The 16,069-nt window shown below is 36.1% G+C and overlaps 1 protein-coding gene across 5 annotated transcripts in view; it reads right to left on the bottom strand.

Annotated features, from left to right (window-relative positions):
• The window catches only part of MME (membrane metalloendopeptidase), a 91,574-nt gene that overhangs the window by 3,528 nt on the left and 71,977 nt on the right, over positions 1-16,069 (bottom strand). For all 5 annotated transcript variants that reach the window (XM_082394361.1, XM_082394364.1, XM_082394363.1 and 2 more), the window contains exons 18-22: positions 13,698-13,817; positions 11,822-11,955; positions 11,643-11,708; positions 8,574-8,669; positions 8,154-8,230 (exon numbers count right to left, since the gene is read on the bottom strand). In XM_082394361.1, coding sequence (XP_082250487.1) covers positions 8,154-8,230; positions 8,574-8,669; positions 11,643-11,708; positions 11,822-11,955; positions 13,698-13,817 — 493 coding nt within the window. The remainder of the gene's footprint in view (positions 1-8,153; positions 8,231-8,573; positions 8,670-11,642; positions 11,709-11,821; positions 11,956-13,697; positions 13,818-16,069) is intronic.

A 16,069-nucleotide genomic window follows, 5' to 3' on the forward strand; every position in this document is an offset into this window, starting at 1 on the left:
TAATAATAATAATAATAATGTGTCATTTCTTACACCTGAAAGTTCGAACAAGTTCACTTGATACATGGTCAAAGTGATCATATATGTAAGAATATAAAGATTTTAGACATCAGGGATTTATATTAGTACCTAGTCTTTAAGGTTCTAGGCTCACAGACTCTGAGTTAGAGAGGTGCTTTGATTCATTTAATCTGATCCTCTTCCTACATTAGGAAGCCCTATACACTGGCTGAGGGACAGTATTCTGGTGGTCTGACTGTTCCTGTAGCTGGGGAGCAAGCTCCCTGATGGACAGGGTAAGCATTTGAGGGTCATTGGCTGAAAGAGCTGCTCTTTTTTGTTTTTTACTCTATTAACATTTTTTCAAGGGATTGTTGTCTCATCACCATATGGAGATAACTACTTCAGTAAAATTGTCCAAACCCAAGACTTAATTCTACATTTCTCTTAAAAATATTAAAGAAATTAAAAAAAAACACAAACCTTAAAACAAGAAAGTCTTCACAAGACACCACTGGGATTTGGCCATGCAGCAACACCCAAACGAATGCACACTCAGCCCTCTGTCTCCATTCCAGCTCCTCTCTTTCCATCCAAAAACTTCCATTTAGATAATATGATTCTGAATAATTAGGTCAACAATGTACCAGGGCTTCACTTATTTTCCTAGGACTCTAATTAGTGTTTGGTTGTTTATAACATCAAATCTTTGGATGGATGACATAATCTATTTCAAAATGTGGATACATTATTAAAGTGAATCCCTTCGCTAAGAGTGGGATCATATTTCATTAACATTTTTACATGAATTTCATGCTATATGAAAACTATGTAGTTTTTGTGTTGTGTTTATAATAACAGAAGATAATAAAGGTTTTTATTGATTATTTCCTAAAGTAAGTTACTTGAAATTTTTACTTTATTATATAAAATATATACTGCTGCTGTTTTATCATACTACTGCTATTTATTCCCATGGCAAATAATCACTTGTATTGAAAATACCTAAGAGATGTGGAATTGAACATCATGTAACCAACAATGAACTTTATATCTGACTACTCCTGTTTGAATTTAGCTGTTTTTTTTTTTTCTTTTTCATTAGCGAATGAGCTTTTTACAATTAATGAGTTCTCTGACAATCTTTTGCTACTTCTCTTAAATAAACAACTGGGCTACAAGGTTAACCAGCTTCATTCATGAGTAAACTGTCCAATTTTTATCATTAACTGATGTTCAGGATTCTTTTAAAGTAAGGTCACATTGGTCTACACATGTTACTCTATAAATTCATGAAGAAATAAATGCCTGAATAGATTCCCAGGTATGGGCTAAAGATTAATAAGTGCTAATAGAAATTCTACAAGGCCCACCAAAATCCACACCATTTATAAAATATCAGAAACCAATGCTAATATTTAAGGTAAATGGAGGAAACATCAGTATTTCAAAGAGGGTTTAGCTTAGGCATGCTAAATCATAGAATAATAAGGAAAAAAATAGCCATATTACTTTAAAATGTCTAAATAAAACACTAGAAAGAATATTTTTTTAAAAGTATTAGATATTAAGCTGTGGAAAACATTTCTAGCATTATTAGTGGCGTAGGTTCTATAAAGTGTCCTTTATTCTGACTGGAAGATGATCTCAAGCAATATAAGTATCTAAATTAGCACCATTACTATTTAGGTAGCAGACATTGATATCATTTTGTCTATTTGGACTTACTTTAAAAAATTATCAGGGACTTCCCTGGTGGCGCAGTGGGTAAGAATCTGCCTGCCAATGCAGGAGACATGGGTTTGAGCCCTAGTCCGGGAAGATCCCACATGCCGCAGAGCAACTAAGCCTGTGCACCACAACTACTAAGCCTGCGCTCTAGAGCCCATGAGCCACAGCTACTGAGCCCTCGTGCCACAACTATGGAAGACCACATGTGTAGCGCTCGTGCTCCACAACAAGAGAAGCCAGCACACCGCAACGAAAAGCAGCCCGCACACCGCAATGAAGAGCAGCCCCCACTCGCCACAACTAGAGAAAGCCTGCACACAGCAACAAAGACCCAATGCAGCCAAAAATAAAAAATATAAATAAATAAATTTATTTATTTATTTATTTTAAAAAATGATCAGACCCTTATATCTTATACAGAAATATTATATCTATACACCATGATCAAGTGGGGTTTATCCCAGGAATGCAAGGATTCTTCAATATATGCAAATCAATCAATGTGATACACCATAATAACAAACTGAAGGAGAAAAACCATAAGATCATCTCGATAGATGCAGAAAAATCTTTCGACAAAATTCAACACCCATTTATGATAAAAACTCTCCAGAAAGTAGGCATAGAGGGAACTTACCCTGACATAATAAAGGCCGTATATGACAAACCCACAGCCAACATCATTCTCAATGGTGAAAAGCTGAAACCATTTCCTCTAACATCAGGAACAAGACAAGGTTGTCCACTCTCACCACTATTATTCAACATACTTTTGGAAGTTTTAGCCACAGCAATCAGAGAAGAAAAAGAAATAAAAGGAATCCAAATCAGTAAAGAAGAAGTAAAGCTGTCACTGCTTGCAGATGACATGATACTATACATAGAGAATCCTAAAGATGCTACCAGAAAACTCCTAGAGCTAATCAATGGATTTGGTAAAGTAGCAGGATACAAAATTAATGCACAGAAATCTCTTGCATTCCTATACACTAATGATGAAAAATCTGAAAGAGAAATTAAGGAAACACTCCCATTTACCATTGCAACAAAAAGAATAAAATACCTAGGAATAAGCCTACCTAAGGAGACAAAAGACCTGTATGCAGAAAACTATAAGACCCTGATGAAGGAAACTAAAGATGATACAAACAGATGGAGAGACGTGCCATGTTCTTGGATTAGAAGAATCAACATTGTGAAAATGACTATACAATCCAAAGCAATCTACAGATTCAGTGCAATCCCTATCAAACTACCACTGGCATTTTTCACAGAACTAGAACAAAAAATTTCACAATTTGTATGGAAACACAAAGGACCCCAGATAGCCAAAGCAATCTTGAGGAAGAAAAACGGAGCTTGAGGAATCAGGCTTCCAGACTTCAGACTATACTACAAAGCTACAGTAGTCAAGACAGTATGGTACTGGCACAAAAACAGAAATATAGATGAAGGGAACAGGATAGAAAGCCCAGAGATAAACCCACGCACCTATGGTCACCTTATTTTTGATAAAGGAGGCAAGGATATACAATGGAGAAAAGACAGTCTCTTCAATAAGTGGGGCTCGGAAAACTGGACAGCTACATGTAAAAGAATGAAATTAGAACACTCCCTAACGCCATACACAAAAATAAACTCAAAGTGGATTAAAGACCTAAATGTAAGACCAGACACTATAAAACTCTTAGAGGAAAACATAGGCAGAACACTCTATGACATATATCACAGCAAGATCCTTTTTGACCCAGCTCCTAGAGAAACGGAAATAAAAACAAAAATAAACAAATGGGACCTAATGAAACTTAAAAGCTTTTGCACAGCAAAGGAAACCATAAACAAGATGAAAAGACAACCCTCAGAATGGGAGAAAATATTTGCAAATGAAGCAACTGACAGAGGATTAATCTCCAAAATTTATAAGCAGCACATGCAGCTCATGCAGCTCAATATCAAAAAAACAAACAACCCAATTCAAAAATGGGCAGAAGACCTAAACAGACATTTCTCCAAAGAAGATATACAGATCGCCAACAAACTCATGAAAGAATGCTCAACAACACTAATCATTAGAGAAATGCAAATCAAAACTACAATGAGGTATCACCTCACACCAGTCAGAATGGCCATCATCAAAAAATCTACAAGCAATAAATGCTGGAGAGGGTGTGGAGAAAAGGGAACCCTCTTGTACTGTTGGTGGGAATGTAAATTGATACAGCCACTATGGAGAACAGTATGGAGGTTCCTTAAAAAACTAAAAATAGAACTACCACACCACCCAGCAATCCCACTACTGGGCATATGCCCCGAGAAAACCATAATTCAAAAAGAGTCATGTATCACAATGTTCATTGCAGCTCTATTTACAATAGCCAGGACATGGAAGCAACCTAAGTGTCCATAGACAGATGAATGGATAAAGAAGATGTGGCACATATATACAATGGAAAATCACTCAGCCATAAAAAAGAAATGAAATTGAGTTATTTGTAGTGAGGTGGATGGACCTAGAGTCTGTCATACAGAGTGAAGTAAATCAGAAAGAGAAAAACAAATACCGTATGCTAACACATATATATGGAATCAAAAAAAAAAATGGTTATGAGGAACCTGGGGCCGTAAAGGAATAAAGACACAGACGTAGAGAATGGACTTGAGGACGTGGGGAGGGGGAAGAGTAAGCTGGGATGAAGTGAGAGAGTGGCATGGACATATATACGCTACCAAATGTAAAATAGATAGCTAGTGGGAAGCAGCCGCAAAGCACAGGGAGATCAGCTCGGTGCTTTGTGACCACCTAGAGGGGTGGGATAGGGAGGGTGGGAGGGAGACGCAAGAGGGAGGGGATGTAGGGATATATGTATATGTATAGCTGATTTACTTGTTATAAAGCAGAAACTAACACACCATTGTAAAGCAATTATACTCCAATAAATATGTTAAAAAAAGAAATATTATATCTGAATAACTTTAGAAACACATTTATAGATCATATAGTAAATATTATCATAACAACCGTTCCCTGAAGCAACTGTAGACAGCTAACAGAAGCTGGATTTCCAAAATGAAGTCATTTAAATTTCTAGAATATCAGAGGGAAATGGTTTTGCTTTAAATACTAAAGTTTTAGAAGTTTATTTTAAAGTACAAAAAACTTTAGTTAGGAAGAATAAAATAATTATAGCTTAGACCTAACATGGTTTTATAGATTCAGCTTTATATGGTTTTATAGATTCTTTATAGTTATACTTTGCCTTTGGCTTTTGATACTGTGGTTATTTAAGCATAAGGTTACAAAATCGCCCTTTGTTTCAGAAATGTTTCTACAGAAACCACCATGCACAATTTTTCAATAGCAACTCAATGTCTATTAGTTTTTAAGGTTCTTTAAAAAAATGTGTTTTACTTTGCACAGCCAGGAAGCAGCCTGTTTCCAAAACTAAATGTGACCTCAACCTTTTGCCAAGGAAATCCCTTTACATCCAGAGAAAATAATAATTTCCTTGACAAAAGGTTGGCATTCCATTTACCCTTTTAAAAAAATCAACACATACTTCTCTTATTATGAATGAAAAATAGTCAAAGAGGCATCTTTTGGACCAGAACAAAGAAAATAAAAGTTACAAATAATTCCACATATTTCTAATAAAATACTTTTCTCAATTTAAAATTGGGGGTAGAAAACAATTACATATTTACCTACATGATCACTTAACCAGTGATGAGTTACTGACATTTTGAGCTATGCAGACATAAGAAATGAGAAAAAAAGAAAAAAAAAGCCCTTAACTGTCAGCAAATATGGAATGTTGCAAAATCCATATACTTTATTCATAGGAACTCTTATTCTGTTTGTATCTCTCTCATGTAAAAGTAATTCAAGTACTAATTTTCAAACACATATATGTAATAGGCACTTCATATACATTAACATTAATCCTCCTAGCAGCTCTCATGATAATTTAATCCTCACTTTATATATCAAGAAATTGAGACCCAGAGGATAAGGAATAGCTCATAAACGGCAGAGCCATTGATGGAACTCAAGGGTTTCTTACTTCAAAGCTTGCATTCATTTTTTACCATAAATTATAATGATATGTTTTCTGAGCTAATTGGAATGGAGGAATGGCACAGCTGAATGCAGGCAATACCTTAACAAGAAAGAGAACTAGGGAAGAGAAAAACAAATAGAAAAACTCTAATAAAAAACTAAACTGAAAAGTCAAGAAAATCACCATTAATGGCTCTGTAGTGTAGGAATAAATAACTCCACATGTTATAGCTTCTGAGGCTTTCACTAACCTAATAAACAGTGAAACCATAAGTAATAGTCATAACAGAAGTCTGTCATCAAAAAACGAAAGCTTAGGTTTTCTTCAGGATACTGTGTTAATAAGGGAGGAAGTTAGAAAAGTTATTTTAAACAGAGAAATTTTAATCCACGGGTTAAGATAAAAATGTTAATACTCAAGAGACAAATGTTAGCTGTCAAAAATTAATGTGCCACCTCTTGTTCTCTGAGGATGCCAGATGTACAAGGTACTATATTAATATTACTTAAATTCACCTAGGCTTTTTATGGATATATGCTTTGGTTCCTGAGGATATGTAGGGCAGAACTTTGACAAATTAGATTGTTATGGTCGTTTGTGTGAGCTTATAAATACTCTGTTATCCTCAGATTGTTAGATCTTAACTTCTGAAACTTCAGTAAGGAAAAAGACAACTTTAAAAAATTAAAGCTATTGAATCACTGTTGTACACCAGGAATTAACATGGTGTTGTAAGTCAATTATACTCAAAAACAAACAAACAAACAAATACACTTAGAGAAAACGCTATCAGATTTGTGGTTACCAGAGGTGGGAGGTGGGGAGGAGGGGAATTGGATAAAGGTAGTCAAAAGGTACAAACTTAAGGTACAAACTTCCAGTTATAAGATAAATAAGTACCAGGTATGTAATGTATGACATGATACATATAATTAACACTGCCGTATGTTATACATGACAGTTAAGAGAGTAAAACCTATGAGTTCTCATTACAAAGAAAAAATGTTTTTTTCATCTAATTTTGTATCTATATGAGATGATGGATGCTCAATAAAGTTATTATGGTCATCACTTCATGATGTATGCAAGCCAAACCCTTATGCTGTACCTCTTAAACTTATTCAGTGCTGTATCTTAATTATCTCAATAAAACTGGAAGAAAAATTTTAAAAAGAAAAGAAAAGAAAAATTAAAACTAAAAGTTACAAAACCATAATGACAATTGATCCAGGGACTTTCGTTGCTCATTACCGAAAAAGAAGCTAATGTGTATATCCTAGCAAGACTAAATTTAGCTTACACTATACATACAATAGGCGTACAATAATCAATTGTGGAGTGAATGAATTTTGAAAAAACTGTTAAGGCAAACACCAAATGATGATGATGATGATACTGGAACAAGCCGAGTAAATTCTTTAATTTTAAATGTGCTATTTTATTGTTTCACAATTGCATGAGTTTTTTCCTCAGGAGTGAATGATCTGGGCAGTATGTTCATGTCTATTTTAGGAAGATCTTTTAAAATTGGCCCATTAGTTTTCTTTTGTTCTCAAACTCTGTTTTCCAACAAACCTACAAAATTTTTACTTTGTTTTTCACACACTCATGCCTGAGAGGTGCTGCTGTTGATCAGTGAATCGGTGATGAAGATTTTAGTGCCTGCGGAAGAGGTAGGAATTAGGAATTCAGTCCTAAAATAGATACATGGGGGTCTAGAATTTGACATTCAAATGCTGGTTGGTTGATTCTCTTTCAATCCAGTGTTCTCTTAGGTTTTCTGATTTGGGATGGATTTTAGATATCTTATAACTCAACTTTCCACTCTGCACAGAATTTTTCTCCAGCATCCCTAGCAGGTTGTTCTCTGAACTCTTCTTCATGGTACTCTCTCCTGGGGCTTTGGGGATAACTTTGCTCCAAAGCTGTTAGAGGTTGGGACCTCTAATTACTGGAAAGTTTCCCTCTGTGTTGAATGGAAATCTTTCTTTGGAACAGCTACTCATGGGTTCTAGGCCTAAGCCTTTTGCAGCCTCTTAGAAATGCCTCTGCTAGCTTTAAATAGAGCCACTCTTCTGAGGTGACATCTTCGTTGGAATTCATCAAGCACTGGGCCTAGGTCACATACATTCTGAGGATAAGAGCAGTCACGGCTATGCTTGTGTAAACATGACATCTATCCTGAAGTGTTCTGTTACTCCTTTCGGAGACCCTCAAAAAGAAAAAAGAAAAAAAAGAAGAAGAAGGAAAAAGAAAAGTACTGGATTTCCAAATTTTACAGAATCAGAGTTAGAAAAAACCCTCTAAATTTGAAATAATGGAGCCAATATTGGAGCACCTCAACAGCTATTCATAACCACGCACCTGAAATTGCCTGGACTGTGCACATCTGTTTTAATGGAGTTGACTGCATACTCTGGCCTGTAGGTCCCACACCACACCTAGGGACAGAAATAGAAAAAAGAAAGCAGCATACTTAGGTTCCATCAAGGATTATCTGTTTGGGCAATCTGGAGGAAAAGCAAACTTCCTATTGCAAAAATTAAATTGGAATTCTGCATTCCTCAACCAATTACTCTTCAAATAATGTTCAATAATAGGCAGCCAGGAACATAATTATCATTAATATGGTCTGACAGTCTGTTACACACAATGAAAGTTAGTCAATCAAATGCTCTGCCACAATTGATTAAAACAAGAAAACTCAGCATGCAATATCTAACTTACTATGAAATTATAACTCAAAATGATTTTCATATCTATCAATCAAGAAGGATACAATACCTGGGCAAAATTCAAGAAGAACAGTTGTTTGTGATTTAGGTCAAGTCCAGGAAGTAATTTTTCTTCACCATGCTTTTTAACATAATTTTGATAGGCCTAGGCAGTTAATGGAAGAGAAACATGAGGTTTATAATTTCCAAATTTATATATAAATCTATGCAAAGATCATGTAACCAAGTAATTAACCTTTTATGTCAGAATCACCATAATAATATACTTAGTTATGGCAACCTACAAGTATTTAATGGATTAGAAAGAAAACTAGAATTTACTTACAAATGCTCTGAAAAGAACAAGATTAATGATTAACAGATGATAAAAGCCTAGCATATGTCAGATGATCAGCAAATGTTAGCTGAATGAATGGATGACTTAAATAGTGATGAAAAACTTATCTAAATGTTGTTATATAGATGGGTGATTCTAGCCAGTTGGAAGAAAAGATTGCCAAGGGAGTCTGTAATTGCTGTACTTGGCTTGGTTACTACTCTCAGCAAAAGAGACTCACACCAGACTTCATATGAGTGATTCCTGACAAAAGTCAAGGGAGTCTCTTAAGAGCCCTTAGAGGCCTAGCACCCTATGATTCTAAGAATAAGGATGTGCAATTATTATGGCCCCCTGAAGACAGGGCAAAATAGATTGAACCTCAGTCACATTAAGAAGAAGGAATTTAGATTACTTGAACATCAGGAAATTTTCTTAATTCTTAAGGATCTATAGACACTATTGAAAAATGTAGTTTTCCTCTACTAAATACACTTAAGAAAGGGATTAACAACAAACTTTCTGAGATGTGTTAGTTTCAGTTTAATACAAAGAAAGGTGATACTAGATACACAGAAGATATATTTCTTTTCTTCTTACTTGCCATCAACATAGATTTATTGAGTCTGTAATGTGCAAAGATGCTGGGGATATGGGAAAGACTTGATCCTCTTCCTCTTAGGGAGCTCACAATCTAGCAGGGAGTATTACAAGTCAAGATTTCATGTATAATAACATATTTGCACAATTGTAATTTGCTTCATTATTATAAATCTGTACTTGTTCTACATGAGGATCTCCATGCAAGTACCCTTAACCCAGACTTTGGCCGAATTTTTACAGCAGTGATTCTCAATCTGGTTGGGTATTAGAATCACCATGGAGTTTAAAAGGCCCAATGCCTTCCACTTCCAGGCAAGATGGGGTGACAGGGACTGAATATACCCTCCCACTAAAACGACCAAATGACAGACAAAATATATTAAGCAATGGTTTGCATGACACTAGACATCAGGCAAAAAGGAAAGTCATCTCTGGGAGATGGTAAACAAATAGCAGGAGGCTTATGATTGCCCCAGCTTTTTGACTTGAGCATTTCCAGGCCACAAAATAGAGTGGGAAACCCCAGTGGGAGCCTGGCGGACTCCTTGAGAGGGTGAGGAGAAGGTGCTGAGAATTCAGGGACACCAAGGAAAGGGTAATGAAGAGGAGAAAGCTGCAGAGAAAGAGACTCTCAGAGATCAATGGCCCCTCAGGTATTCAGCTGAGTACCTGAGTATGCATGTGAGCAAACTACCCAAGGCTAGGGAAGGAACCACAGAAAAGGATTAGAGATAAAAATGTCTGGTATCACGCCAGACAAGAACGAAAGACCTCAAGATTCATACTGTAGGTTCTTGCCTCAGCAGTGAAGAATAATTATCCCTAGACTGAGCACTACCCCAGACATGCCTAACAAATTGTAAAAGCAAGATCTAAAAGGACCAAGCCATTTCTGAGGAATTTAATGGCATCCTAGAATAAAGCTCAAGAATATTTAGAGGAAAACAAAAATATCCACCACCCAAAAAGGTAAAATGCACAATGTCTGGCATCCAGTAAAAAAATTTCCAAGTATTCAAAGAAGCAGTAATCTACCATCTCCCAGGACTTGGCTGGAACTCATTCTTTTGGAAACTTTGCAGCCAGATTAATCTCCCAAGCCTCACACTTTGATCATCCAGGGTCACTGCCAAGTCACAGGCCCCACCAGTCATCTCTCCCGCATTGCTCTGATATTCCCTCCTCCCCTCCAACCCAAACATCTCGATGGAGAACAAATAACCCTATATCCTCCCCCACTCCAATGAACATTCCATCCATCTTTATGTCAGTAGCCTGATTCTATCCTGTGGACACCTTGTACCCTGTACCCTCTCAAGTAGACTCTGTTTTTTCTCCCACATGTGGGCTACCTCAGCGTTGGGAAAACAACTCAAAATCATGCTCACTTCTTGCTGCTTCCAAGACCATTATTCCTCCACTGTTTTGTGAAAACCCCTACTTTTTCTTGTGCACATAGTATCCACTAGACCATCTTTAATCCTTGTTCAAATCATCAAATAATGGCATATTGTATGGAGGGTGCGAAGCTGGATCTCCAGCACCAAGTGCCAAACACAGAGTAAAGCCCTCAGAGAGTATCGTCGAATGTTAAGAATGAATGGAAGCCCAAATGAGATTCTAAGGGATGCTCCAACAATACATTCCTCTGAGTCTAATGGTTTAGACCATTACAAGGCCACATGCTGGGACCATATCACTTCAGTCCCTCACTGTCATTGTAATGGACTGTAGTTTAATATTATGCCTGTGGTTTATGTTGATTATTGTTCTCAAATACTGCTTCATCTGCCATGAAACTGAGGGTCATGCTCAGTACATCAATCAATGACTCTGAAATAAACCTTTCTATATACTATCTTTTCTAAAAAAACTATTTCAGAGGTTACTTCTTAGAAAAATATCGCCTCCTCTGTGGAACTTGCTTATCTCAATTCTATCATTCAAATATTCTGTGTTTCCTTTTCTGCTTGGCTTCTTCAAAGCTTAGAGACTGGTATTCAGCTCAATCATATCAACTGTATTGCCCCTTCTGGTTAGCGTATTTACAATCCCCTTTCTCCTTGTGAATTTTCCATTTTCTAGTCATCCATTTATTGCTTACATTATATGTCTTTTGCAAAAGGCTTTAAATGAATGATTAAATATGATCAATATACACTCCAATCACTAAAAGGGGAAGAAAATATTATTACTCACTCTGTATGCTTGGCCAATACCACCATTATCAGCAATGTTTTCTCCTAGTGTGTTAATTCCATTGAGCTGTTAAAAAAAAAGACACTTAAAGACCCTTAACTATGTTTGGATTGTTAAGAAAGCATCAATAATTCACTTAAGATTGAATATAACTTTTCAAGAGAATGCTGATGACATACATGCTGTCCACCTGCTAGGTCCCAGGAGAAGTTTCCATACTGGTACACCATGCATTGGGATTGGTCTTTAAAATTATTTGCAGACTGTTGAGTCCACCAGTCAACGAGGTCTCCATCCTTGTTAAAATTTCTGCCTGGAATATATATTTATTTAACTAAAATGGGAACTTATTACAATTAATCAATTACAGTAAGATATCTTTAATTCAAAGTGCAAGGACTGAAATACCAGTATGTGAGAGAACATTAAACTGGACAGATGATGAGATAAACTGTTCTGCTTTCTCATCCAGAATTGATGAAACCCGGGCTGCTGGGACTCTCTTTGCTGTTGTGTCTTAGTATTAATCCAGGTATTTCACCCACTTGGCTGTTGATGTCTCAGCCAAGGCCACCAGACAAACACTCCTGAAATCATGACCTGCTTCTGTCGGATGGTTTTCACCTGAACCAAATCTGTTTAATTTGATGCTTTGAGATTGTGAAGATGTTAATATTTCACTCTGGCATTCATTTCATATCTCAAACCCTTCATTAGACATTGCAGACTCATAGTTTTGCTATACTTCAAGTACAAAGAAAAAGTCACCTTTTCTCCTGGAGCTTTCTTGCTAATTTTTTTTTTTTTTTTTTTACTATTTATTTTATGTTGGAGTATAGTTGATTAACAATGTTGTGATAGCTTCAGGTGTACAGCAAAGTGATCCAGTTATACATGTACCTATTCTTTTTCAAATTCGTTTCCTATTTAGGTTGTTACATAATACTGAGCAGAATTCCCTGTGCTACACAGTAGGTCCTTGTTGGTTATTCATTTTAAATATAGCAGTTTGTACACGTCAATCCTAAACTTCCTAACTATCCCTTCTGCCCAACCCTTCCCCGTTGCTAATCTTAACTACATTGATCTTTCCCCTTTTGAGCTTTAGCAGCATTTATATACGTCATATGTTTGATACTTGATCTTATTATCTTTTAAACAGTTATCTATGATGTAGTGAATAAGAAAAGGGCTATAAAGACAAGCTACCTGAACCCACATCCTGGTTCCACCAATTCCCAGTTTTGTAACTTTGAGCAAGTCTTATGTGCGTCTATATTTTTCTGTTTGAAAAATGGAAATAGTATTAATACCTACCTGTGAAGTTTGTTGTATAGTTTGAGTTAACAGAAGCTTAGTTAAGTCCTTCTTGTCTCCTTTTCTTCCTCTGGTTCTCTAAAGTTGGATTAAGGCTTAATTATTTTCCCTCTACTGTTCTCTTGTTATTTTCTTTCCACTTGTGAATCGATCTTTGTTACAACTTCAACTATTACCTCTTTACATATTTCACATCCTTACTTCCATTCCTCTCAAATTTCATTTCTAAAACTATTTTGCGTTTTGGGCAGCATGTAAACGTTTAATTGCCTACTGTTTTCAAGGCCCTGAACCTAGGTAGTAGGTGTAAGATGCAGCAAAAAAAAAAAGTCTCTGACCACAAGCAGTTAAAAGTCCTGTGGGCACCTTACTTTCTGAGTTTACATCTGATTTTTAAGACATGGACTCTGCCTTCTAAAAGTCTAGAGAGATAAGACATAAACAATCATGAAATAAGACCAAACATTATCATTGGTGTTGACAAATATCACAATGTTTTCTCAATGTGAATATTTGTTTTATTCTGTCAGAGTAAAAAGCACACATTGCTAACCTCACTATTAGAAAATTCTGATCTTCTTAAGCAACAATTTAAAAGGAACACTAAAAGTGTGGTGATTATTAGACCAATGATATGCTGATGAATAAATGTGTTTTTGTATTGATAAATTATAATAACTCTTAATGAGGTTTACTAGGGTATATCTCAGCCAAAGAAAAGCATCAATTGTACTTTACCATTGTCATCGAAGCCATGGGTGATTTCGTGTCCTATGACCATGCCGATGCCCCCATAGTTCAATGAGTTAGACTGCTGGGCACTGAAGAACGGGGGCTGCAGAATGCCAGCTGGGAAGACTACGAGGAAAGAAGATAGTTAAGACTACTTGTGGTTTTATTCTGTGCTGACAGGGCTGGGGTTGGCTTCTTGCCTGCCGAGCTGTTTTCCAGTATGTCAGTTTCACTTAATTGTATACAAAAATCTTCTGTGATAGAAACAAATGCAGGTCTTTTATTGTTGATGACAGTGAAGAGTTCATCTCAGAGTGGCACCACATCTGCGATTTATAATCATAATTGACTTTGTAACATCTATTAAGATTGTTTTCCCACTGTAAGGAGTTTAGAGCAAAGGAAAATTATCATCTTCATTCAGAAGGTCTTTTCCCCACTGCAAATATTTGGGAGAAATAGTTACTTAATAATGGAAGTATTACTTTTAAGGTGTCTAATATTTTATCCATCTACAATAGCTTAGTAAATAAACAGAGCCACTCAATCGAAAGTATCCCCCAATTACACCACCCTTATTTATTTTCATCAAGGCATGTATGACTGTTTATTTATTTATGGTTGTTTGGTCCTTCTTTTTCTTGTCTGTCCCCATGGCACCTCAAATATTAGCTCTTTGAGAGCAGAGATTTGTTTGTACATACATGTGTTTGTTTGTTTTTGAGTCCATTTGAATTCTCAGTTCATTATCTCCAGCACCTGAAACTGGATGGTGCCTGGAACATAACAGGTGCTCAGGAAATGTGTTGAATAAATGAATAATCCATGATGATGAATGAATGAGTGAATTTCCTACGATGTCCTAAAGATTTTGCAAATAAAAAAACTGTAATTTTTATGTCTACCCTGATATCTGTCTTAACTTGCTAACTTTCTACACTTAGGTGTCTCACACTATTTAAATTTCATGTGTCAAACATCAAACCCATCATTTTCCCTTCGAAGCCATCACTCTGACTTTATTATTTCTGCTAATAGCGTGTGAAGGGTCTCAATCACCCAGACTGAACATTTTTCTATCTATCTTCGATGTCTCCTTTCTTTTACAAAGTCTCATATGATCTATTTAGGAAAAGACCAGGTCATGTACCTTCTTTCCAGTAGCATCTCTTCTGTTTATCTCCTCCTATCAGTCCTACTGCCACCTTCCTAGCTCACACCCTCATTCCTTGCCTCAAGAACTTAATTTCCTAACCAGTCTTCTTACTTCCAGTTTCACCCTACTACAATCTATCCTAAATCTAACCTATCTTGTCTGCCAATTAAAGTGCCACTGTAGTCATTATCTCTCCTCTGCTAAAACACCTTTGATGGCTTATCATTGCTCCCTAACTAAATACAGCCTCTTCTTCCTGGCCTTTGTCTCTATGGTCTTCTATTTCTCCGCCTCCCCCGTACTCTCCCCTTCCCTCATAACGTCCATGGTTTTGTAATTTTATCTTTCATGTTCTACAATTCTAGTATCCACTGAAGCATTATGTTCTATAATCGAAAAAAAAATCATTAGTTTCAACACCTACTATGCATGCAAAGCCCTGGGCCATTGCTACATGGGATATCAAGAGTACAAGAGAAAGGCCCTGACCTTAAGAAATTTAAGACCTAGCTAATACAGAGTAGCAAATGTTGTTTCTTTGTCATTCAGGTGGGGTGAGTATGACATAACCTTGCAAGGGTTTCAGGGATAAATATTAGATATTTACAGAGGAGACTTTAAAATACACTGGGCAATTTAAGTGCTTTCCAGATCTTTAAAAAAAATCTGGAAAGTTGCCATAACATTCAAAATGACAAAATTACAAAAAAAATACTTTTGTCCTTGGAGAATTTTGATGAACGTTATACCTCACATGTAGCTGCCTGAGCTATCAACAGTGCCAAGAAATTATTTTTAGCTTGAAGTACAAAAATTATGTGCAGTACTTTATTAACTTAAAGTGAACACTATCTCCCACACTATGTACTTTGATTAAAATCCATCCATTATATAAAATGCTCTTATGAAATGTGCTATCAAGACTAAACATTAACTGTAAAGATCCTGTTGCTTTAATTATACCCTGATATGCCATTCTTCAGGCAAGTGATAAGATTTTCATGGCTCATATTAAATACTAGTCTTCAAGCTCAACTTTGCAAATTATGATTTCTCCTTTTACTCTGTCAGCTAAATGTCTATGATGAGGATTTTCCCCATTAGCCTTATCACTGTTACTAGTAGACATCACAACTCCTGATAATAACCAACTGCTTAGTTGTGCATTTTTTAGTTCATGATTGTCAACAAGTTAGTTAATTAAATAAGTCATTGGTCCATG

Source organism: Balaenoptera borealis (assembly GCF_965194805.1).
Source record: "Balaenoptera borealis genome assembly, chromosome: 5".
Taxonomy (NCBI): Eukaryota; Metazoa; Chordata; class Mammalia; order Artiodactyla; family Balaenopteridae; genus Balaenoptera; species Balaenoptera borealis.